The sequence below is a fragment of the Rhinolophus sinicus genome, chromosome 1 (genome assembly GCF_057876585.1).
Source record: "Rhinolophus sinicus isolate RSI-liver-muscle chromosome 1, RSI-T2T, whole genome shotgun sequence".
Lineage (NCBI taxonomy): Eukaryota > Metazoa > Chordata > Mammalia > Chiroptera > Rhinolophidae > Rhinolophus > Rhinolophus sinicus.
In genome coordinates this window covers 63548129-63575217 of record NC_142501.1, presented here as the reverse complement: position 1 = coordinate 63575217, position 27089 = coordinate 63548129, and the positions used below count along the sequence as shown (strand labels likewise).

Sequence of the window (27089 nt, the reverse complement as noted above, 5' to 3'; positions counted from 1 at the left end):
ATGAATTACCCCAAACAGGAGGTACCTTGCATCTCCAACAGGAAGTATATCGACTTTACTAACCCAGCAAGAGGAAGATTTTCTTCTTGCCCAGCAACAAGCCCATCCAATAGAAAATGCCACGGCTCAGCCGATGAGGAGCCATCGCCACCCTGAACTCTTAGTTTCCTCCCACAAACTTTCATTTTTCTTTTGCTAATGGCTCCCTTGTCCCATCCTCCTTTCCATAAAAGCCTTACATTCTGTATGACTACTCGGAGTATCTCTCTGCTTGCTAGAAAAGATGCTGCCCGATTCATGAATTAATAAAGCCGATTAGATCTGCAAATTTACTCAGTTGAATTTTGTTTCGTAACATGGGGAATAAAAGAGTAAGTTTTAACTAATACTAACATGGAATTGAATTGTTCTTACCAATACAACTTATAAAAACGCAATCCCCAGAACAAGGGTTTGTCTATTGGTATGCTTTTCTAGAGGCACTGAAATAAAAACTAAATCCACAAATATACTAACTGATCACATGATTTAAGTAAAATTTTATCTAATGGTCAATGATATAAACATTTAAACTATATAATTAAAGACATACATGTTAGATGGTTAAATGGAAAATTAAAATCAAGAGGGATTAAACACCCCCTTGCCACACACACTCTCAGACTAAACAGGTATTTGATAGAGGATACTTGTATTTATAAGTAAAGTCATTCAACCCATAGATTTATTTCTATAATGTGTACATGTGACACTTAGAATTCTCCACCACAATAATGCATCAATATGAGATTGCAAATAAAATCCTGATCCATTTTGTTTTCCAATGCTCATGATAGTCAAATTTATTTACTCTTTAGAACATAATAACTTTATGATATACAGGTTGTATATAATCACACTTCAATAATCTGATAAATTGAAAAGCAAAACCAAAACCAAAACCAAAAAAAATCCTTATTGGATGGATGAAATAATTTCTTGCTGAGCATAATCCTTTAGTCTAGAACTTTGGATAGATTTTTCAGACAATGTTCCCTTTGAATTTTTATACCATAAGTTTATGGAAGAACTTCTACTAAACTTGGAATTAATGGTATTTGAAGAGATACAAAATTGTCCTTTCATCAAATATCCTGAGAATTTACCATCACCACCTTAACTCGTTTCTCAAACTGTTGTACACAGAGAAATACAAATCTTTACAGTAAAATTGAGAAATTCATTGATATTTTTCATGAAGTAGTAAGCAGAATTAAATAAATATACGGCTTAAAACAGTTGATACGATCCTAAAATTTATATGAAAAATTTAAATTTATGGCCAAAATAAAAATGAATAGTTTTTAATAATTAAATCACTTAAAATATTTTCTCAGTAACTTATCTGGAAGTAAACAGATATGAGGATAACTGAGTTCTGGACACCTTGTAAAATGAAATAATGCCACTTTATCCTTCTCAAAAAATTTGTGATCCTAGTAAAACAGTGGTTTGGTTCTGCTCCCCACCCACAGAAGCCACCTCTCTTTTCTATCACTTACAAACATGTCAACTATCAGTCTTCTGATTTGTCAGGTTGCCAATTTTGGTTCCACTTAAAAATGTTTCCAGTAGGCAGTCAGAGAAGTATGACTCAGTTAGCCTTACGCAGAAGAGTAGAGGATCAGTATATCAACAGAGCAGTCATGGCTTTCTTCTAGTGCTCACTGAGGTCAAATGTCCTCATAATTATAAATGTTAAAAGGTAAAAGTACATCTTAACAGCAGCCAAAAATTTATATATTTTTTATGTATTTACAATATTATACATATTTACATGATCACATCAAATACTGAATTGTAGAAATAAGAGATCACCTAAATGGAGCATTCATTTAATGCCTCAGCATTATTTTCTTGTGCAAACTGAAACTTTTCCCAAACTTCTTAGAAAGCTAAAGACAGTCAACATTGCGAAGGCCACCATCCATGGTTAAAGAGCCAAACCTAAAAACACAGAAGAAAAAAGGCAATCTCAAAAGATTCATTTATTCAGACCCCAACATTTTAAGGAAGACTATAGAATACTTTTCAGAGGAATAAGCTTTTATTTTTAAATAGTTTAAGCAACTATGAATTGCTCTATTTCTTACTGAAACATAGTGGTATTATAAATATGTGAAAAAATACTATTCAGTGGCTTAGGAAAACTTCGCAAGAAAACATGGGGATTGATGCAATCTAAAAAGTGTTAGGAAGAATTGGATAATTTCTTTTTGGTGGGGTGGCATTCAGAAGCAAAGATGTGGAGTTGGGAGTAAGCGTGACATACTCAAGGGACAGCAAGAAACGGAACCTTGCTAGAAAAGACTATTACGCGGCGCAGTGGGAAGTAAAGTTGGGTGAACGGGCTGGGGGCAGACTATTATATTCTTTGAATTCAAGTATGAATTTAGACTTGACCTTTTAGATAACAGGCGTTTAGACATTTTTGTGTCAAGGGAGTGGCATGGTAAGACCAGTATTTGGGAAGATTATTTTGGCTGTAATACCCATGACAGATGGAAGAGCCTGGGGTTAGGGAGATAGGTGGTAGTTATCACCATAGCTCACATGCGAGGGGGAAAAAAGAGCTGAATGAGACTGATGAGGTAAAATACGGAAACATGTTGAAAGAAGATACCAAACTTGGTGAAAGGGAGTAGAGAGGAAGTGTCTAAAATAATTTATGTTCCAGGGAGTGGGAGAAAGATTGTCTCACTGAGGAGAATAAGGAAATTAGAGGGGAAACTGAGTTGGGAAGGATGATATTGATTTTTGATAGAAAAAAATCTGAAGTATAGTGAGATATCCACATGGATACAGTACACAAGACCTGGCTTCTTTACTAGTTCTTGCACAAACCCTTCAGTAGTCATTTAACATTTAAATTATGATTATGCCATGTTATATCACCCATATATTGTCAAATAAACCTATAAATAAAATATAGGAGGAACAGACTTATTGGACACGCTTTGGGAAGTGGGGATTTTATTCCGTAAGGCATAAGTGACTCAATATAAAAGTTTGTTACAGTATATTTTAATAGTCTCTTCTACTTGCTAATCTTTAGCCTTACAGGATAAATTTAGGATTTAGCTAAAGTTGTGAAGAAACTATAAATTGCATACTATAAAAAGATAACTACAATGTAGTTGCTATAAATCAATAGGAAAAAACATTTTTAAAACCTAATAGGCGAGTCACAGAAAAAAAATTTAATCGACATATAAAAGGACGCTTGACATCACTATAAACCAGAGAAATGTAAATTAAAGATATCAGTTTTTAGTAAACAAATCAGCAAACATTTAAAAAACTGGTAACAGTTAGTGTTAACAAAAGCACAGTCTTTTTCTGTGTGGGACAACCACACATACATCTTTTAAAGAACAAAGTAACAATTCCTACCAAATTTAAATGTGCATACCCTATGACCCAGCAATTCCACATCTAAAAATTGATCCCTCAAAAATTCTTACACAAGTACATGAAACTATATATACAAATATGTTCACTAAAGCATGGTTTATTATGAAAACTTAGAAACAACTTAAATGCCCAACAAATAGAGATACATTAAATAGATATGGTAGACCCATACAATGCAATACTAGGCAGCTGTCGAAAATGAGACATATAGTTTACATGTATGGACTTGAAAAAGTACTCTTGATATATAGCCTTAAGTGAAAAAAGTAGGACTAATCCAGTCTGAACAGAATGGTTCCATTCTTATAAAACACACACATACCACAAACTATTTATAGTGACTATTCTGCGGGGGTGTGGGGGCATGAGAAAGGGCAGGTAGAGTCTTTTATTTCCAAATTTTTATAATTATATATTGTTTGAAAATTTTTTTGACAATTCATTAATTTAAAACTTGATAATATTATAGAAGTGTCTCACAACTTTCTGCACATAGCACAAAAATCATGTGATTTCCTGATAGTGAATCTTTTCAAGCTTTAGAGCATAGGTACAGTGGGGACAAGCTTTTATAAGGAGATGGGAGGCTGAGTTCTAGCTCCAGCTCATCTTCTCAGGGTATGAACTTCAATACTTGCAGACCATGGATAAAGACTGTCTGCTCTGCTACTGTATATGGTTGGAATGCACGTTAACTGAGATAATGCAGTGTAAAAGTGCCCTGCAAGGGAACACACATCATATAAATGGGAAATATTTTCATTAGCAGAGGAACACCTAACGGCTTGAAAGAGAAGGGTTCTATTCTGAGTGAGCCAAATATGGTTTAACTTCTCTGAGGAACCAGGATGAGGAGACGGCCATTCCAAAGTGGCTTTATTGGCTCTGTACATTTCCCATCTCTTTCTCCCTGATCTGTTAGGGAACAGACACCCAACTCCTCAAAGAGCTGCATTTACAGATGGCACTCACCTGCAAGGAGGTTTGCAGAGCACTCTGTAAGTCACCCAGCACCAATCAGAGTGCTGGCATCTTATAAGCAACTCTGATACCAAAATTAAAAATTATGATTCTAATGAGAAAATCTTATAAAAAATAATGTGCAAAAGATTTTCATTTTCACAAACTGATTCTAATAAAGCAAATAATTCTATTAACCAGTGCTTCTGTAAAATGGAATCAATCATAGTAGACTTGTCTTTATCCAAACAACCCCAACCCCAAATTAAAAGGTACCATGGAAGTCACAAAACATAAGGGTTCTGACTTTATATCCCTTTCCCACTGCTTAACCTAGTGACACAGGAAGACAGAGAGATACAAGTATAGATATGTACGCACATATGCTCAACTGTATATAAAAACACAGGGCAGAATGCTATCTGCATTAACTCACCTTTCTAAAATATGATTATTTTCAGCAAGTTCTTTAACCACTCCTTCCATTTCTTCTTTTAATTTCTTCATACTATACATACAAAATAATGATAAATAAGCATCTTTGTTCAAAAAAGTATGCAAATGTTTTAGAATTATATTTACTCATATATTATGTTTTAGTTCTCTAGATTGAACTAATAACATTAGCAAACGTATTCACAAGCATCAAAAATTTGAATATAAAAGACCAAGATCACAAACTGAAATAAACACAAATGGAGACATCATAGTTATTAGATGATAAGTTTCTTACCCGAGAGTCATTTCTACTAATGTGTTAGAACATGGATAAATTGGGGTCATGGTATGTTTGATTCCACTGGAGGCTGCAAACATTTTCTGAGGCAAAGTTTCTTGTAACTAAAATATCAAAAGACCTCACATTAATCACAGAACAAAGTACTTACTACAGATCTTAAGTCAAATATGACAGGCTTTCATATACCCGGTACAGCCTAAGTTTTAACTTCAAAACTACCAATGATCAACACTACCAATAAATCAACACTCTTTTAAAAAACTTTTCTGATAGATGATAAAAAAAATAGTCTATCAGATGTTCTCAACTGTAAAACATCTAAGTTCTTAAAACATGGCTCAAAGTACGTATCACAAAAGGGGAAGGAGAGCTGACATAAGACATATTATGTCATATTTTCCTTTCTCAATCATAATCAAATATAAACGGAGAAGAATTGTATTTTCATTTTTCCTAATCTGTATTTCTGGCTTTTCCTGAGATATAGGGAAAAAAAATATTTTTTTAAGATACTTTTGATAGCTGTACCTCATTAGTATAGTCTTGATACTTTGATATTTCTTCTTCAATATCAAAACACTGATTAGTTAGGGATAATAACTGTTTCCTAAGATGAAGCATCTTTCTGAAAACCAAAAAAGAATTGATTAATAAGCAGTCTCATGAAATATTATTCTTACTTAAAATATACTACATTAAATTGTATATTATGAAGTCAACCACTAAACACGACCCCCGCAAAGTTTACTTACCTCATCCATTCTTCTGACTTATCCAAAAATGCCTCATACTTTTTAACACACTCATCTGTAAAATGGGTCATAGCTTTTGTTGCATGGTAATATAGTTTTTGCCTGTAATTTAGAAATAATCAGAGGCTTAAACCAATGTTACCGCTTCTATTTCCAATATTAAAAAAATTTCAAATATATGAAATTTGTTTCCTGTAATGACTGTTGTGACTTCAGAATATTTACAGTAGAAAGCCACAGGTTTCTAAGATAGACATTATAGCAAGAGGAGAATGAGAAAGGAGAATAGTCAAAAAATAGTTACTAAGTGACATCAAGGTTAAGAAGGCAGTTAAGTCTATCCTTGCCTATGTCCTGTATTTTCTGGCCTTCTGCAACAGAAGCACACGAGGCAGAAGAAACCTGCCCCTCATTCTCCCATCTCAGTAACCTCTCGACTGGGGCCTGAGGAGTGAGCCTCAAATATGTACACACATAGTAATAATTGTGTAAAGCTAAGATTAAAACGTATTTTTAATTGTAATTAATTTCAACTTTAAGAAGAATCATATTAATAGCACAATCAAAAATAATTATTAAACATCATCTGGACACTTACTTATCAAATTTGTGGATTTGTTCTTCATTATAAGCTAGTCCTAAAAATAAGAAAATATATTAGTTTTGTAAATGTAGAATCATAAAGTCGCACACAGTATTCTTTTCTTTTGAGATTATTACTTCAAAAAGGCTAAGAGTTTAAAGCAGATGTCACAAACTTAGATATAGCTCACAAATGCTTTTATTTGATCTGTACAGTGTTAACATTAAAAAGAAAAATTAATTGCCAACAGTTAAAATCAGGATATGTCTAATAAAATCTGTTTTTCTAGATTTTCTTGAGATACAGGAAGACTGAGCAACAAATTAGGTGAATTTGAGCAGCGGTTCTCCCCTTTAGATGGGGTCTCTCCTCTCTGGCTCTCCTCAGTCTCCACTGGCCAAACTTATTCCTGTTACGTGCCTGGCCTCTACAAGTTTTGGAGTTCAATATTTTTAACTGATTGAAAATATTCAAAAAGTTGGTTTTAGAAATAACATTTAACTTCTTTCTTGACAGAATCAAATCTCTGAAATAAATAACTTAAGCAGCCACCCTTACAAATATACTACTTCAACTGAATTACAACTGGTAGGGCTGATTCATTTGATTAACAGATGGCAAATTTTACTTACTACGTTCTGCTTTGTCTTTTTTGAACTGATAGTAAATCTCTGTGATGCAATTTAACAGGACTTGTAGCTTTTCTACACTATTAGAGAAAGAAAAACCCACATAAATTTACTGAGTCAATGTGAAAAAGAATATTTAATAATCAGAGCAGAAATGACCAGTGAAGTTATAACCTACTGTCTATCTTTTGGATGAGTGCCTTCTTGATGGACCCAGGTATCCGCCAGCAATCCTCCTGGAGATAATTTGCTTTCAGTATCCTGAAGACTGGTTTCTATTGTTCCCTGAGAATTGGAAAGCTAAACAAAACCAATGGGTTCAGACCCTGATCACCAAAAATCAGAAATGATCATCACACTGCCAATGGAATTTAACATCTGAATCATAATTCTTCTATAAATTACTTCAAAGCCAGAATAATTACTTCATTTTTAAATGCAAGGACCGTTTCTTAGGTTGACTTCTACCAATTGTGTGACAATAAAATATGAGACTAACTAGAATTAATGCATTTTAAAAACATTGCTTACATTAAGTATCTTTTTTAAAAAAGACATACAAAATACTTTTAATGATTCAATTGTTTCTTTATCTGTAAAATATGGTTAATTATCTCAAAGAGTTGTAAAATTCAAATAGGAGAACCATTAGCGTAGACAGTCCCAAGTATAAAATGTAGGCTTGCAAGACTGTGCTCTGTTTGTTTAGAGGCCGAAGAAAAGTAATTCCTCTTAAAAACAGACAATGAAACCTCATCTAAGATCCTGTTCATTTTAAGCTTAGTAACTTTATCACTTATCTACCACAAAAGTAAGCATTTGTAAAACTTTTAAAGAAAGGATAAAGGTTAGACTTAAGCAATAAATATATCTAAATATTCTAAGGGTCCTAATATATACTATTACTTTTCAAATAAAGTTTTAAGTGGCGGTTTACACTGACACTAGCAACAAACAAGGGCGCCGTTTTTACTACACTCTTGTCAGCACTGGACCAGCAGACTCAGCCTCAGCCTCAGCCTCACATGGGAACTTGTTAGAAATACACATTTTGGGGTCCCACCTGTTGAATCAGAAACTCTGATTAAGCCTTGCTAATTTGAAAGACAAAAACGGTATAATATCTTACTGTAATTATAATATAAAATTTTCTATTACTACTGTGAACATTTTTCAAGTTTCATTCAATCTATTCATTTTTAAATCATTTCTAAATGTTCTTTGTCTATTGTAGATTTAATGTTTTCCTTATCAATCTGCATGACTGATACTTTTTTGCATGAGCTATTTTTATTTAAAAAACTTTTATCACATTTTTTCAATCCATTTGCCTTTTAACATTATTTTTAAACATATAGATCTTAAATTTTTATAAATCTTGTTTTTCGAGCTTAATGTCTTTTTTAAACATTAATGTTAAGAATGTATTAAGTAATATATGTTAAGTACATTATACTTCCAAAATATGGTAAATAGTTTATGGATAAAGTTGTTTTTCACAACAGTACATAAAAGTGTGAAAAACAGCAAGCAACGTGAAGGACCAACAACAGGGAGATAAACCCATTGGCTGCATGCAATATTAAGTCTAAAAAATAGTGTTACCAAAAAAAGAACCCCAAACTAGAAAATGCTTTTACTATAAAGTTATACAAAAAATAAAAATAACAATTGTATGTTTGTAGTATTAACCATCATTTAATAATATATATAAAAAGAGAGGACTAAAACAGTGGTCGTCCAAACTTTAGCAGCATCAGAATCTTCTGGAGGGCTTGTTAAAACATTGACTGCTGGGCCCTACCATCAGAATTCCTGATGCAAATGGTGGTCCTAAAATGTGCATTTCTAACAAGTTCCCAATTAAGGCAGAGGCTGCTGGTCCAAGAATTACTCTGAGAACCACTGCTGCAGGATATTGAACAGAATGGTATCATTTTTACTTACAAATTTTATTTTTATGCTGGGAAAAAATTTAAGGTCTCCATTAGGAAAGGAGCCACAACAACTAAACAGATTATGAGGAAAAACAATGCAATCTAGTGAGAAATAATTGGCCTGAAGGTAAAGCCCAGATTTCATAAGACTCTGATCATGACTGCCTATATTTAAATACAAACAAATATTGGGGAGGACTATTTCTTGTTTCTCTGTTTTAACTGCTTTATTCCATAGCAACATTTTAAAAACTTTTTTGATCATGACCCAGTATCATTTAAATGTGTATATATAACTGGACTGAAAGTTTCATGGAACATAATTTCTTTACTATATGTGATAGATTCTGACGTTTTCTATTCTATTTCATTCAAAAACATTGCTGACCGCAGTGCATGAAACTTTACAGCCTACTAATTATTCATGATATATTTTGAAAACCACTGCTCTAAATCTAAAACTGAGGAAAAGAACTAAAAATTAACCTAAGCTGGGAAAGAAAAAAGGGATATCATAATCAAGTTCCTTTTCCCCTTTAACACCCATTTCATGAAAAAATACTTCAAATGCTAAAAGCTTACAGGAGTATAGCCTCTCTGTTTATCTCATTTAATTGGTACAACAACCTGTGAAATAAGCAAGGTAAGAAACTGCGTATTTTAAAGAAAAAGAAACCAGGATGCAAAGAATTAAAGACCTTGCTTAAGTCATCAGGCAGGAATAGCTAGGCAAATGGGGGCAGATCTGGGATCAGTAATCAGCTCTCACAATAACTAATTTTGTGCTCTTCTACAATACATTTTAAAAACAGATCCAGAAACTACCAAAATGCTATTGTATTTTTTAGCAGGGTAGAGATTTTGTCCTCATTTCTTTTTTTAGTTATAGAAATGATGTCTTGAAGAACCCAAATCTTTCCTTACTTTTTATTTAAAAAATATCTACTTTTCCTAACTTGAGTCTATTTCTAAGCAAGTTTAAGCACTCTGCATGTTAAATTACATTTATGAACTTACTTTAATTGCCATAGCCGCAACACTTGATCAATTACAAATTTTAAAGAGCGACAGGGAGTGAGGGAGGGAGAGAGGGAGAGAGAAAAGGGCTTAAAGCAAAGCAGGCTTTTGGAAATGTCATAAGGAACTGCATGGTAGTAAATGGTATTTAAATATTGTAAACAGTTTCTATTAGGTTGGTGCAAAAGTAATTGCGGTTTTTGCAATTATTTTTAACCTTTTAAACCACAATTACTTATGCACCAACCTAATAAAAATGGGACTAGACTACCCTTTCTCCAGAGAGCTTTAGGTACATCACCTCTCTAGAAACACTTACATCTCACCTTGCCAGGAAAGGAATAGATTGTGAGCCTGAGACTGTCATAATTTTGTAAATACTTACTCTCAACAATTTGGTGTGTATGTCTGAAATTTCATCTAACTCTGCTGATTCTAAATTGATCTTCATAAGCTTTTCATATCTGTATGGAAACAAGTTGGGAAAAGTACAAAAGCAGAATGAACACAGATTTAAAAAGACGTTTTATAAATTACAGCTGAGTTTTTATTCACATAACCATTTCAGAATAAGATACTAAATGCAAAGCCTATAAAGCAACAGATCCCAAGAAAACTTGATGTCTTTGTAAAGAAGGAATTTTATATACTTATCAATTTGCAGATTTAGAGATCACATAGAAAATACAACTTAATTTCAAATAATCTTATGACAGGATTATAGTCAAAATACTAGATTTCAGAATTAATGGAGGTCAACAGTAAACAGTGAGTTCATTAATTGTATTGCCTGTGCAGTACAAATAGAAGAGCCAAGGAAGAGGGCAGTTTAATATGTAATTCTGTTTCAAAAGACAGTCTCAGGGATAAGATTAATAAGTAAAAGTAAACTAAAAGTAATCTCAAATTTCTAAAAATATTACCAAAATAGACTTCTAGAATACTTCTTCCTAGTTCCTTTGTTGATTACAGGTTTTTTATTTTCCTATTCAGTGTCTGCTTTGCAAGGTAAAAAATGAGACATTTCTATCTCAGATTACCTTTTCCTTTGTAAAAAAGGAAGGGGAAAATGACACCAAAGACATGGTACTCATTTCTTACTGAGACCTCTGGATACATGTGCCTTTGTGAGGAAGTAACTTAAACTATGGTTGTGCCTTAATACAAACACTTGCATAGCACGTTGTATGTGCCCAGGGTAACCAAACAAATTAAACAGAAATGTAACAGTACTTAACATGTGAACCACTATTAGTAAGGAGTAATCTACTCACACTTTCACAGTTTTTTCAATGTTTCTGATGCAGAAATCCAATGTGATCACAACTTCTGTCTTTTTGTGAACAGTTTCATTATAATCATCTTTAACTAATTCTCTAAAAAAATAATAATATTCTCATTAGTTTATCTAAGGAATTATTTGTTTTCTTTTTTCTATCACTAATTACATTGCTGTCCTACTGTTTAAATTTTTTAACAGTCTTGTTATATTACGAAAGCCAGTTCCCTTTTTATTATAAAAGCATCTCTGTGAGCCTTATACATATCTAAGGTATAAACCACTACTAGTTATTAGATTAACAATTTGGAAATCTAAGGCTTTAAAATTATATTTAAAAAATAAAAATCTACAATCACACAAGCAAGCTGAACAGCATTACATTTTATACCCCCAGAATTAATTTTTACTACTCATAGATCGCTGTCTGATTTATACTTTAAATGTTAATATAAGAAGGATGACACAGTAAATAACACAATTGAAGGGCTTTTTGTCTGCCTCAAAAGTCAACCAACTAAGCCTGATGCTTGTTTTTGCTGAGAATGGTATTTACATTTTTAAAGGTTGTAAAAACAAAGAAGAGACCTTATGTGGCCCATAAAGTCTAAAACACTTATTAACTGAAAAAGAGAAAGTTTGCCAACAGTAGTCTACATTAAAAACTATTTTCTCATGACTTGTTAAACTAAAAGCCTAATAAGTAAAAGGAATAAAAGCTTCATGGAGCAGTAACCAGGATAGATTACAACAGCAAGAGAAAATGAGAGCTGTTAGTAACAATACTATGAAAATAAATGGAGTCAACACTTAAGATTGCTCCAGCAACTATTAGTAAAAACCAAGAGTTGTCTTAAAAAAATAAAATAAGAGGCTTCTTAATGGAAAGAGAAAAACATAGGCTTACAAATTAGGTATGTGAAAACACACAAAAAATTGTTATCTATACATTTATGGGTTTAACATAAAGGTGACAGAAAAAAAAAACAGAGCCTTATTCCATTTTCTTCTTAGAAACAACAGCAGCACAAGCATGAAATGCTTCATACATGTTTTTGCAAGAAGGGAAGGATATATACAGAAACTGTCACAAGCATTAAAGCTGAAGACCACAATGAGCCCAGAGAACATGAGGCCATTACTATGTGTGCATGAGATGCAAAAGTTTCAAATGATGTTGTGGAGAACTAGAGGCATGGTTCTCAAAAGAGACCATTTATTCTCCATGTCTATCAGATGGCAAGATGACATCTACAAATCATGAAAGGTAAACAAAGGTCAAATCATATCCATCCACAAAACATTTCCTAGGGTCACTTGCAGGGAGAGAATACTATTCTGATCTATAATAAAATATTAAGTGATTAGCAAAAAAAAAAGCTTTTAAACTGCTTGTAAAGGTGAGTGTGTAACTCATACTGTATGGTTTCATTTATATGAAATGTCTAGAGCTGGCAAATTTATAGCAACATAAAGCATATTAGTGGTTGCCTAGGGCTAGAAGGTTATAGCAAAAATGGAGAATGACTGCTAATGAGTGTAGTTTCTTCTTAGGGTGATAAAAATATTCTAAAATTTGTGGTGATGGTTGCACAACTCTGTAAATGTACTAAAAATAATTGAATTGTACATTTAAAAAACGGGTGAATTTTATAGTATGTCAATTATATCTCAATAATGCTGTTTTTTAAAAACAGCTGAGTGTATACTTCATTTGGGAAAAAGGCAGGAAATAGAGGAAGATACAGAGGACATAAACCCTAGAAAGAAGTACAGGTTGTGCTGGGTTACAACAATGACAAAAACCTTCCAAGATGGTGAGATCACAGCCAAGTCAAGGTCCTTGGAAAAGGAATTAATTTACCATCACATCATACAGTGTGGTGGTATAAGTTTTAAAATCCAGGTATTATTGTCCTGTCTCACAAGGTTATTGTCAGAATCAAATGAAAACATAACTGCTAAATGTTTTGCAAACTAAACGTGAAACAAATGTATTATAATAAAAATCAAGCACCTTACCCTGCCTACTCTGAAGAGAAAAAAGTATCAATGGTGGGGTGGATACCAGTTATTTAGTGAGGTCTATGTGAAGATCAATCTTCAAATTTCAATCTATTACTTACATCAACCATCGGATCCCCTTTCGCATTAATTCCTGATAAAGGAGCAAGGTACTGGCAATTCTACAGGCATAACATACAACTCCTGTTATTGCCTAATGAAGAAATAAAAATGTCAGTACTTGGTGCTAACTGTGGTACAGGGTAGAGAAAACTTTTACACAAACATTTTCACGCTTACGTATTTTTATCAGGTTAATTAAAAACACGATTAACTACCAATTTCTAAAAGCTAAGGACAGCTATAACTGCAATAAACATTTCATCCTTAACATAATAATACTAAACATGCACTGCCTCAATGGAGAACATTTTCTTATGAGTTTAAGAAAGAATATAAAGTCAAGAAGAAAGAACACAAAATAATTTGCAATGGATAACGATTTAAGTGAATAATTTCCTAAATCATGTAGGCATATATAAACACACAATACATGTTATTGCTTCCATTATTGATAGAATAATTTTAATTCAGATGATTATATAGTAATTTAATTAACTACTAACCTTAGCCATGCTAGCATCTCCATCTAAATCATAACGTGGATGCACTTTAGGGAGGGAAACTAAAACATTGAAGTAAAATTATTAAAATCAGAAATAAAGATTTGAATAAATTATTATACCCTGCATATAGTAACCTCTAACTTAAACATTAATCTCTAAATTACCTCCAAATTGAACATTAGTAGCAAAACTCTTTAATGCTCTTTTCCTGGTTAAAAAAACAAACTGGAAACAATAATGCTCATTCTGTAACAAATTACTAACAAATTACCTGCAATATTTCTAAGGAGTTTCATTTTTTTCTTAAATATATTCCAACACAACAAGCTCAATGCTTTTCTTTATATCTAAATCAAATCCCAAAGAACCAAACAGAAAATTTGAAATCTGGGTAGTTTATTTTTTTCACCAGTAGGATTAATAATTTAAAAGATTCCAAAATGCAGATCTAATTCGTCTGAAGACTCTAAAGCTTGACAAAGTGTCCTGGTCACATTGAACATAATAAATATTTGCTGAAATGTATGATACAAAAAGTTATTTTGAGTGTTAGTGAAATACTAAAAGCAGGGAGCTACAGTGCAACATACATGACAAACTACCATTTTATGAAACAAAATACTTAATGTTAAATGATGTTGCCTACAAGATTTTTAGATTTTCCTACATAGTCTTGTTCAATTAACTTACAAAATTTTCATGTTTATTAAAAGTCTACATTAATGTCATCATCAATCAATTTTATGAAGATGACAATCATTTTTATAGATTTTTTTTTTTTTTAATGGATAGTAAGAACAACAGGAAAAACCCCAACTTACTTTTTTCATATATCAATCCTATAGTACTCAGAGGTTCTCGGCTTACTACAAAGATAGGGTTTTCCTCAGTAGTTTTAGGGAAATGCTGTGCCAATCTTCCAGGTTCTAGAACTAAGCGTCGTCCTTCATATATAAGTTCTTGATTTGAAGAAATAATTTTGGTTTGTTTATACACCAGTTCATGAAATACAGTAGCACTGTGTGAGAAAAATCCGAAAGGACAACATAAATGGGAGAAAAAGAGAGATGAAGTCTGTTTTAATGACAGAGTACAACATCTATTGCTAAGTGGTATTTCAGATCATGACCAGTCCATAGATATTACAGTCTATAAACTAAACATTCCACATAAACTGTCTATACAGCAATCAATTCTAAAATATTTTTATGCTTGGATACCTATATGGATACATACAATATACAGGTTTCTTAACACTTAATAATGGGGAGCCAACATAGCAGAGAGCTTAAGAGTAGTGACTCTGAAATCAGACTATCTGGGTTCAAATTCCAGTTCTTACACTTAATTGCTGAATTACCTTAAGTTCCTTAAGTTACGTAACTCCTCTGTGCCAAGCTTCCCCGTCTATAAAATGGGAATAATAGCACCTATCTCAAAGATTTGTTGTGAGGACTAAATGACTTAAATATGTAAAGAATTGAGACTAGTACTTGCAACATGACTAGGTAATGTTTGTTAAATCAATTAATAAAACCAGGTTATTTTCAAAATGATGTTTTAGGGAAAAAGGTAGATTCTCCCTAAACAGATCCTATGAAATCAAAGAAATGTTTCAGCAGCAATGTTGTGATTTGTCTCTGCCACAAGCCTCTGCCGAGATTGGCTCAAATTTGGGTGGGCTTTTTATGTTCAAATAGACTCTTAAAATGAAATAGTGGCGAACACCTAACTATGATACGTATTTATTAAGGCTATTAAGTACCACAATAAAGACAAATATTATATTTTAATCTAGTGTTATATTAATATTGTTTTATTCATTATATTTAGATTAATGTTTATATTATGTTAGATATTAGATATTAATATCAAAAATATTATTTTATCTACTGTTATTCCTTAATAAATTACTAATAAAAGTCTCTTTTGAGTTTTATATGAGGCATCAAAACTGCTATTTCAATCCTGTCAAAACAAAAACTAAGGCATATGGAATGGATGTAATGTTTTTTCCTTCATTTTTAAAAACATTTTTGAGGTCATTATGGATTTATATGCAGTTGTAAGAAATAATACAGAGAGATGCTGTATACCCAGTTTCCTGTAATAGCAACATCTTGCATGAATACAGTACAATATTACATCCAGGACACTGATACTGATCCACTTATCTTATTCACATTTCCCCAGTGTTACAAGTAAGTGTGTATGTATTTACTTATATGCAGCTTTATCATATGGGTAGATTTTTTATAACATGGGTGTAACATGTTTTTTTTAGGTAAAACAAATAATTATTTCTCCAGCATTCAATAAGGGCTTTATGCCACATATGCAAACAATAACTACACAAACTATGTTTAAGATTTACCCTTTAATATTTTTTAAATGACAGGACAGTACACTTAACAAAACCTGGTCCATTTATTAGTAGATGCTATTCTGGTTATGTGAATAAGTAATTTGAGGAAGAGCAGAGAAATGAAAATAGTCTTATAAAACCTACAGTTTAAGACCTAGCTAATTTACCTGTGAATTTTAAAAAATGAGAAAATGAATCCTTTTATTCCAAAGTGAAAAGGAATTTACTAAGCACTCAAACGAACTTTCTAAGGGGGAAGTGGGTACCTCTGGTGAAGCTGAGGCATCTTTTCTATTTCCTCTCCTAATTTATGAAAGTAATTATCATATAACACAACATTATCATATAGAATAAAATATAAAGAGGTACTTACGTATTATAGCTATGAATATAAATCTTATGAGCTGTCATTTGTTGTAGCGAAAAAACATGAATTATCATGCGGTGAAGTATATCACTAGTTTCTGCAAAAAACTGGTCAAAACCCCAACACTTTTCCTGATCTGCTTCAAGGATGTTTGCAAGAACAGGGGTAAGTAGAACTTGAAGTCCCCTAAAATAGTATTGAAAAAGAGTTGAAGAGTGAATGTAATATATTCTGTCTAGGTACAAAATCATAATACCAATAAATCAAAGGAACTATTACTATTATTCATTTAAAAACCTGCCAACTTGTCAGAAAGCCAGGTAACCTTAATTTAATATTACTTGTCAGTAGGTCAGGGGTTACGGTATTTTTTTTTATGTTAACTTTTACTGATTATTTTGATTCTCTCCTTTCCAAGTTTCCTCACTTTCCCAAACACTTTATAACATTGTACTCATATATACATAGCGAATTCAGGTGAGATCAACTGATTAGAACCAGGTGTCATGAGGGTAAGATAACAGTTTAATTTCAGGGTCTTTAATGTCCTTTTAATATGGCATTGCAATATTTAATTTATACGCCTTTTGTAGTGTACTGTAAATGAAAAGAGGGCTATGCAATAAACCTGACAAAGTTCAGGGTGGCCACTGGGTAGGCCCAATAAGCTCAGTGACCATAAGTAACCACACAGGATGGTCTTATCACAAACTCCTAACTGGGCAGGTCATGGCGGGTAGTTCCATCCCAGGCCTGTAGCTTCCTTAGCAAAGGTCAATCTTTACTTTATCTGAGGTGAGCTCTGTCCACTGCTCTTATGTATCTAGAATAACAGGCCTTTGAAATGTCAGAGTAATTTTTTTTCGTACTCCTTAAAGGCACAACCACCAGCCCCAGAGCTCAAGACCACCAGAGCAAGAGACCACAGTACCCCTCATTGTTATCGTATTCCCTGCATACCTTCTCTATGTGCTGTAAATATTCATTATTAAATATCCTGTACCCAAGAATGTAAAGGAAGTATGTGTTTTTCCATTCTGCCTTTTATCCAACCTAGAGATTTCCCTGCTATGCTTTCTCCTGCCAACTTAATGTACCACCAATGGATTACATGTGCCTTCCTTTCATCTTCTCCTTTGATTCTAACGTATAAAATAAGCTGGAGAGCTGCCATTCTCCGGAGTATCTGAGATCTTGCTTCCCAGGATATACTGTCATTTCATCTCAAATAAACTCATACAAATTCTCTACAGGTTTGGATGTTTCTTACATCAACACCGAAGTCAAATGACTGCAATCATTTTGCAACCAATTAGTGATGATTCAACTAGGAATAATTTTTGACTAATAAGCTTCAATATTTAAAAAATGAATGGAAGGACTTTTATTCTTTCCCATGCTTTCGCCGAATTATAAAATATGCTCAAAGAATCTCTCAAATTATGGAATTTCAAACAGTCTTAAAAATATATTCTTGACTATGGGACAATTCCTTATCTGTGAACAGTTTCTAAAATAGATAGTGGATATTTTAAATTTTTGCCTAACAGGTATCTATTCTCCCCCTTTTGCAAGAGAACCCGCACCTCTCCACGCTAACCCTACTCCCTGTGCACAGATGGGCACAGGAGCCAGGTTTGGTGAATGATTAGTCGGAGGTGGCCAGGTGGTAGCATACAGGTCAGTCAAATGAGAATGAACCCAGAAATCTTCGCTAAAACTCTCAGGAAAGAAAGTCGTTTTCCCACTGGGTTTTCAAAGCTGTGAGAATGTGAATGTGGGAATGCCAGCAGCCTCCCTGTGGCTGCCAGGACAGAGCCTGAGGGACAGGAAAGAGAAATCAGAGGAAAGCGCATCAGAAAGATCTGAAGAAACTAAGTCTTGATACAATTTGAGTTTGAGTATTTAGCTGAGCATTAAGTCACATACATAAGTGAACTTCTAATTACAAAGCTAGTCTGTTTCCTTTTTCAATAAAAGCAGTTGAGTTAGGTTTTTTTCACTTGCTATCCAGTCTTGACTAATACATATAAGAAGAGGATGGTTATCTTTTTTTGCAGTTGTTACATTTATGGTTGCTGTTTACATTGCTGAGTAGTAGTACTTAATGTCCTTACTATTAAAAACAAACAAACACACAAACAAAATCATGTAATATACTAGGTTGGTGCAAACATAACTGCGGTTTTTGCACTGTTGAAATTTGCTGTTTGATATTGGAATACATTCTTAAATAAATGGTTATGTTCTACACCATTTTAACGTGCATTTCTCACTTTATGTTTTTTTGCTAATGATTTATTACTTGCTGTTTATATTTATTTTAGACTATGGAAATGATGTTAGACAAAAAGCAAATTCAAGTGGATTTTCTTATTTGAGTTCAAAATGGGTCGTAAAGCCACAGAGACAATTCGTAACATCAACAACGTATTTGGCCCAGGAACTGCTAACGAACATACAGTGCAGTGGTGGTTCAAGAAGGTTTGCAAAGGAGACGAGAGCCTTGAAGACAGGAGCATAGTGGCCGGCCATTGGACATTGACAACGACCAACTGAGAGCAATCATCGAAGCTGATCCTCTTACAACTATATGAGAAGTTGCTGAGGAACTCAACGTCGACCGTTCTACGGTCGTTCGGCATTTGAAGCAAATTGGAAAGGTGAAAAAGCTTGATAAGTGGTATCTCATGAGTTTAACTGCAAATAAAAAAAAAAAATCATCGTTTTGAAGTGTTGTCTTCTCTTATTCTACGCAACAATGAACAATTTCTTGATCGGATTGTGACGTGCAACGAAAAGTGGATTTCATTTAACAACCAGCAACGACCAGCTCAGTGGCTGGACTGAGAAGCTCCAAAGCACTTCCCAAAGCCAAACTTGCACTAAAAAAAGGTCATGGTCATTGCTTGGTGGTCTGCTGCCAGTCTGATCCACTATAGCAGGGGTGTCCAAACTGCGGCCCGCGGGCCAACTGCGGCCTGCAATCCATTTTTAATTGGCCCGCAGCTAATTCCAAAAATATATTTAGTTTACTTAAATCAACCAGGTGAGGCAATACGTACGTCACCTCGAGTGAGTGGCCTGGCTGTTTGTGTATTTTACCGCATATGGCGCGTGGTAAAAAACTTTGAAAAAAGTTTGGACACCCCTGCACTACAGCTTTCTGAATCCCGGTGAAACCATTACATCTGAGAATTGTACTCATCAAATCGATGAGATGCACTGAAAGCTGCAGCCGGCCTTGGTCAACAGAAAGGGCCCAATTCTTCTCCACGACAACGTCCAACCGCAGGTTGCACAACCAATGCTTCAAAAGTTGAATGAACTGCGCTACGAAGTTTTGCCTCATCCGCCACATTCACCTGACATCTCACCCACCGACTGACACCTCAACTTTTTGCAGGGAAAACGCTTCCACAATCAGCAGGCTGATGAAAGTGCTTTCCAAGAGTTCCTCAAATCCTGAAGCACAGATTTTTATGCTACAGGAATAAACAAACTTACTTCTCATTGGCAAAATGTGTTGAGTGTATTGGTTCCTATTTTGATTAATAAAGATGTGTTTGAGCCTAGTCATAATGATCTAAAATTCATGGTCTGAAACCGCAATTACTTTTGCACCAACTGAATACTTTCTGGTACCTAAGCAATTTTTTATCAAAGAATTTATAACCTGGTGTGCTAAAGACTGATTAGATAAATAAGGCCTGTTACCCTCCTGAAATATGCAATCTGTAGTTCAGATTGTCAGATTATTAATTCTGAGTTTCAGCAATATAACTACTAAAGTATTCATTTCCTGACCTTTAATGTTTTTTTGATATCTAATATTATTTTATATTAGTTTCAAGTGTACAGCGTAATGGTTAGACATTTATGAAGTGATTCCCCAGCTTAGTCTAGTACCCACCTGGCACTACACACATAGCTATTACAGTAGTATTGACTATATTCCCTATGCTGTACTTGACATCCCTGTGACTATTTTATAACTACCGATTTGTACTTTTTAATTCCTTCACTTTTCTCACCCAGCCCCCCAAACCCTTCTCCCATCTGATAACCATCAGTTTGTTCTCTGTATATATGAGTCTGTTTCTGTTTTTTTTTGTCGTCTGTTTTTGTTCTTTAGATTCCACATATAAGTGAAATCATATGGTATTTGTCTTTCTCTTATTTCACTTAGCATAATTCCCTCTTGGTCCACCCATGTCACAAATGGTAAGATTTCAATTTTTTTAATGGCTGAGTAACATTCCATTATATACATGTACTATATCTTCTTTATCCAATTGTCTACTGATGGGCGCTTAGGTTTCTTCCATATCTTGGCTACTGTAAATAATGCTGCAGTGAACAGAGGGTTGCATATACCTTTTTGAGTTAGTGTTTTGGATTTCTTTGGATAAATACCCAGAAGTGGAATTGCTGCTAATCCCTTTAAATTTTATCTATTTTGTCTGAGATTGCCAAAATGAGTATTTTCTAAATCAAAATTTAACACAAATCACTACTGTAATATTAAATTTCTGTTCTCCAACAAAATGAATTTATCTTGATAATTCTAGCTGCATGACACAATTTTATTTTGGAGATTTTTATGAACAAAAATGAAACTGTCAAAACATGGTTTTCAAAAATGATTTTAGCAGTGAAACTTTTGATATAAATGAGTTTTCACAGAAATGCATAAAATGAGGTAATATTTTATTAGCTTGCTCCCTCTATCTCTTTCTCTCTCTCTTTATATGCTGGAAGTCATACAAAAAGCACCCATAAATTATAATCAGTGTTAAGCCAGTAAATCATAATCTGTATGTGTGTGTTCACTTGTGGAATATATAATTATCACACTTAGGAAAAATGGAAGTTAATTCATTAATCACAAATTCTAAATACTGATGAATGTCTTGGCTTTATTACTAAAGTAAAATCTAAAATAATTTACTCTCTACATTTAATTTCTTTTACCTTAAATCTTTCTTTGTGGTAACAGGATTCATATCTGACAAAATTTTTTTGAGCTCTGGCTACTAAATTAAATAAGACCCATATGAACATTTGAAATGCTGGAAAAAGTATGAGAAAACTATTATTTCTCACCTTTTGAGTAATATGAATAGTATTTTTAAATAATGATATATTAAACTTCTTGAGTGGTTGTTTTTTAGAACTCTAAGTTACTCCTATCTGTACCATTATTTCTGGTCTGTCAAAATGGACGTCAGTACAAAAGCTGCTAAGGCCCTAAGCTGGATTCCCACACTAGACAGAATTCTGAGACCAGGGATTAGCAATCTCCAAGTGTATGCCCTATGCCTTAATAGAGATCTGGCAAAATTATTTAAGTATTATAATCAATCTTTACATTGCCACAAAGACAAGAATCACAAATTAAAGCATATGTTTTAATAACATCTAATAAAGCAAACAAATAAAAAACTACACTTAAGTATTTGTAATTTTAGTCAATAAAGATTCTAAACACCAAAGTGCGAAAGAGGATAACTTGGCATCCTATACTGACCGAGAAAGACTACAAGAAACAGGCATTTCTCCACTCCAGTCAATTGGTCCATTTTCTGCTTTCTGTACTCCGGATATTGCACCAGAAGGCTTTCCAGTAATTATTTTATACCTTGGGAGGAATAAAAGCAGAATAAAATAAGCAGTTAATTATGGCACAGTCTATCAATAGGCTTTGCAAAAGTATTTCCTCAGTTGCACCTACAATTATCTACTAGACGAAACTTTGTGACTGATGTTCACAGGATCCATAAAACAATCAAAATAGTTTGAATCTGACTGACTGATGTGGAATAGTGGTTGTACGATTATTAATAGTGGTTGTACGATTATTCTGAGTGCCATATAACAGCATCTTGATGTTCACAACAAAAATATTAATTTTTCCATCTGAAAAAATTGAGCAAACACAAAAAAAGTTATGTTACAGAATGTCTCTAGACCATGAAAACATCATCTAAATCTCGTGTACCCTTGTTATCCAAAGGCACAGTCAAGTGGACTATGAAATTACTGTAGAATGAACAACAGCATTTTTTAAAAAAAGATAAAACTATACATAGCACAGTATCTGAAAGATTCTTCGCATATTGCAAAACTACATACACATACAGGAATAGGTGTGTGTACCAAAACTGAAAGTCAAATTTAATTTGCTTCTTGATGAAGGTGATAAAAATAAAGATGAACTGAAGAAAGAGCTAGGTGGGAAAGCAAAAGAATACTATGAGGATGTAGCAAGTCAACGAAAGCAACCTTTTAGATTTCAACACTTTCCTAAACAAAACCTGAAAGTAGGAGAGAAATAAGAACTTCGTACCTTCAAGAATACTTTTACCCAGATGAAAATGTAAAACATAATATGGCAGAATCTTATATAAGTTTATAGACATTATTTCTGGCATAATTTTCTTTTCGTTCAATGTCTACATAAATGTACTGAGCAAATCAAAATATTCTTTTAAAAAGTAGAACAAACCAGTACAACTAATTTGGACTGCTTGCTGCTTCTTCAGCAAAGGCAGTCAGGATTTCTGCCTTAAGGGATATTTCAGGAAAGAAGGAAATCAATGTGAAAAAAAATTACACTCACATGAGAAGAATCTGACTATGGAGGAATAAGTAGAGATATGTGAGATTAATGCAAGAAAAGAGAAGTGAATAAAACGAATGGCAGAATTTTTAAGGGAATGCTTACAAATTCTTGAAAAAGCTTAACCAATTTTGATAAGATTCATATAATAAACATATTTGTAACATGTAATTGACATGCAAAGGAATCAACACTGCTATAATGTGAGATAAATGCATCATTCCTTAGTAAAGTAAAACAGTCATTATACTACTTCAAGCAACTCTGAATATTCATTAGTATCAGTGTTCATAAAAAGTTTAAGTTTCTGTGCAAATAAAGAAATAAATTCTTCTAACAGTGTATCTGCCCACATGGTGGTCAGACAAAATCATCGGGTATTCCTAGATGTTTATGAGTCATGTTTCCTTTATTAGGGAACTTTTATTTGATCCATTTTCAGAGCAGCAAGATATGCTGATATTGCTTTAAACCACATCTATGACAATAAAAGCATCATAAACTGTTAGGCACAATGCATCTAATGAGAAAACAAAATGATTCTCAGCCTTCATTAATTAAGAGATTTTATAAAAAGGGCATTGCTGTAAAGCAGGCTCAAGATGATGCTACACCAAAATCGTTCGTACAGAAATAGCTGTCTTCTTCCCATGAATATGTGCGCTGTCCTTACTGGAAAACATTTAGATACCCAGGTTTTAGCAAAAGTCATAGAATCCGCTGAATTTGTTTTACTTCCTCAAACCAACAAAAGGAATAATATACTTCCTCTCTCAATTTTCTGAGATGAGATTCAAGATTACGTTTTTATGGTTGTGATTATTAAGTTATGTTTGCTTATAAAAGGCCAAGTCAAATATATAAAGGTCTGAGAGAAATGCTGTGATCGAAAAGAATGGTTGGACACATTAGGCTGTCAGTGATATAGTGTCACAAATCATTCACTAAACTAAACAGCATTCATAACCTCATAGTTTTATGTGTTTATGGGTTGGCTGTTTCTCATGGAGCAAAGTAATTCACTAATTTCTTTCAAAGCAAAAAGATGTGTATTTATCCAATGTATGGATAAATTTTATACTAGATTTTACATCCAGAACTCCATCTCTTTTCCTCCATTACTGCTTTGCAAAAGTGATTTTATACACAGTGATTCTTTCCTAATAATTATGGCAGTACATAAATGTATAATGTACTAGCAAAATACATTCAGTCTTTGTAGTGAAATTGCAACACTAGGAAAAAATTTAGTATTACGTTAAATGTTATTTTGAAATGGTAAAAGAAATCAGATTAGTTCAGGGTAAGAATTCTATTTCTTTTAGATACAGTAATGGTTCTAGTAATCCACAGATGTACTATTTTTTTTTCAGTTACATGAAGGAAAAACCTCAATAAGTAAGAGAAATAAACAGTGTACTGAAATAAAATCCAGAAAGCAATATATTTTTAATGATGTACCAAAGACTGAATGACATTTATACTTTGTATATAAGATATTTAAACACAATATGAGAAACTACACCTATACTTTTATAAGGCTGCATTCTTATTAAAAACCAAATAGCTTGAAATATCAGAAATGATGACTAAATCGATTTTCATTAGCATATGCCTCTGACATTTGATGAAACAAAGTAAGATAAATACATTTTAAAAACTGTTTTGGATTTTAGATAGAGAAACCACTTACATCACTTCCTTATTCCTACGTGGCCCTTCAAATGGTCTAAATGGCAGTGATCCAGTAGCTGCGTGGTAAAATGTTACCCCAATGCTCCAAAGATCAACTGTTGCTCCATATTTCTTCTGATGATCTTTTCTTAGCACTGCTCTCTCATACATATCAGGATGCTTAAAAAAAGATGAAAAAACTACTAACTTGTGTTCTATAGTAATATATTATACAAAAATTGGTATTCAATAATGCCTAGAAATTCTATCATATTTTCCTAATAATTTCCCAATCTTAAAAGACTATTTCCAGGCCGGCCCGGTGGCTCAGGCGGTTGGAGCTCCGTGCTCCTAACTCCGAAGGCTGCCAGTTCGATTCCACATGGGCCAGTGGGCTCTCAACCACAAGGCTGCCAGTTCAATTCCTCAAGTCCCGCAAGGGATGGTGGGCAGCGCCCCCTGCAACTAAGATTGAACATGGCACCTTGAGTTGAGCTGCCTCCCAGATGGCTCAGTTGGTTGGAGTGCGTCCTCTCAACCACAGGGTTGCCGGTTCGACTCCCCCAAGGGATGGTGGGCTGCGCCCCCTGCAACTAGCAAAGGCAACTGGACCTGGAGCTGAGCTGCGCCCTGCCCTCCACAACTAAGACTGAAAGGACAACAACTTGACTTGGAAAAAAGGCCTGGAAGTACACACCATTCCCCAATAAAGTCTGTTCCCCTTCCCCAATAAAATCTTTAAAAAAAAAGAGACTATTTCCTATCTTCCCCTCTCTCCTCAAAACTCCAATACCACCACATTTGACCCTGTTTTAATGACCTGACTTCATACTTCAAAGAGGAAATGGAAGCAACCAAAGGATCAACTATCCCTTATGCCTTTTATCAAATACCAACCTACCAGAATTTGTATCCAGACTCCAGTACTAGTTTCCAGTTACAATGAAACTGCTCTTATCAAAGGCTAACTTTTCCATCTGTGTTGTGGAGCCCATCATATGGTCTCACCAATCCTGGAAATCAATTCCTGCAACTGTCCCTTTTATTTTATGCATCAACATCCCCCTCTCTATGGATCATTCCTTACACATACACTTTAGTATCTCCATTTAAAAAAAAAATACCCTTGGGGGTGGTCATTTAGCTCAGTTGGTTAGAGTACTGTGCTAATAACACCAAGGTTACCGGTTCGATTCCCACATGGGCCACTGTGAGCAGTGCCCTCCTTAAAAAAAACAATTGAAATTAAAAAAGATACCCTAAATTGACCACATAACCCCTTCTAGCTATGACCCAATTCTCTGCTTCATTATAGCAAAATCTTACAAGATAGCTGTCCACACTTAGAATTGCCTTATCTCCCACTCAGCCCTATTGCGTTAAATATTATCTGTATCCTTTCACTCCAGATTCATATATCCTACTGTCTTCTTGAATGTCTAAAAGGTAGCTCAAATCTAACATCCAAACGGACCCTTAGTCTTCCCACTCAAATGTGCTTCCTTCTAACCTTTATCCTCTTAAGTGAAGAGTACCACCATCTATCTATCCAGTTGCTCACATCCAAAACCTATCAGGCAGCCTTGGTTCCTTTCCCTCATCCCTTACGTGCAATCCATCAGAGCAAGTCATCTGGGCTCTGAGATGAAAACTAAATTTTCTAGAATTAATTCAGAGGCCTAGCCTGGCGGGGTTCATTGGGGATCTAGCAACCAGGACGAGCAGCTGGTCTAATGTTAAACATATGTCCTTACGCACAGCAGACACTACACTACAGTGGCAGAGAACAAAGGGGCTCACAGGACATCCTTAACAGTGTACAGATCCAGACCCTATGATGGGCATTATCTTCTGCAGAGAGCCACCAGGGGTCACACATGCTTGGCCTCCTGACATTGCCTTTATGCAAGTTATACACCAGAACTTGAAGATTCCTAGAAGGCAAAGCTACAAGAGTGTACTCTGGACAAAGGAGATTAGTCATTAACCAAGGATCCCAAACCAAAACAGTGCCTTATGACACTTGGCTGTGGCCCAAGGCACTGGGGACCAATGCACGGAACACTGCTGGGAGGTGATGCG

The 27089-nt window shown here is 34.1% G+C and overlaps 1 protein-coding gene across 2 annotated transcripts in view; it reads right to left on the bottom strand.

The window, feature by feature from the left end:
• Positions 1-811: 811 nt before the first annotated feature.
• TBK1 (TANK binding kinase 1) overlaps positions 812-27089 on the bottom strand; it is a 43901-nt gene continuing 17623 nt past the window's right edge. The window contains exons 6-21 of one of the 2 annotated variants that reach the window (XM_019732432.3): positions 25027-25187; positions 22242-22352; positions 16718-16897; positions 14801-14997; positions 13980-14038; positions 13476-13567; positions 11345-11446; positions 10456-10534; positions 7295-7416; positions 7120-7196; positions 6503-6542; positions 5905-6006; positions 5681-5777; positions 5147-5253; positions 4850-4921; positions 812-1986 (exon numbers count right to left, since the gene is read on the bottom strand). In XM_019732432.3, coding sequence (XP_019587991.1) covers positions 1935-1986; positions 4850-4921; positions 5147-5253; positions 5681-5777; positions 5905-6006; positions 6503-6542; positions 7120-7196; positions 7295-7416; positions 10456-10534; positions 11345-11446; positions 13476-13567; positions 13980-14038; positions 14801-14997; positions 16718-16897; positions 22242-22352; positions 25027-25187 — 1650 coding nt within the window. In that variant the 3' untranslated portion in view covers positions 812-1934. Of the gene's footprint in view, positions 1987-2015; positions 4175-4849; positions 4922-5146; positions 5254-5680; positions 5778-5904; positions 6007-6502; positions 6543-7119; positions 7197-7294; positions 7417-10455; positions 10535-11344; positions 11447-13475; positions 13568-13979; positions 14039-14800; positions 14998-16717; positions 16898-22241; positions 22353-25026; positions 25188-27089 lie in introns of those variants that run through there. The other variant, XM_019732431.3, reaches the window with a different exon arrangement.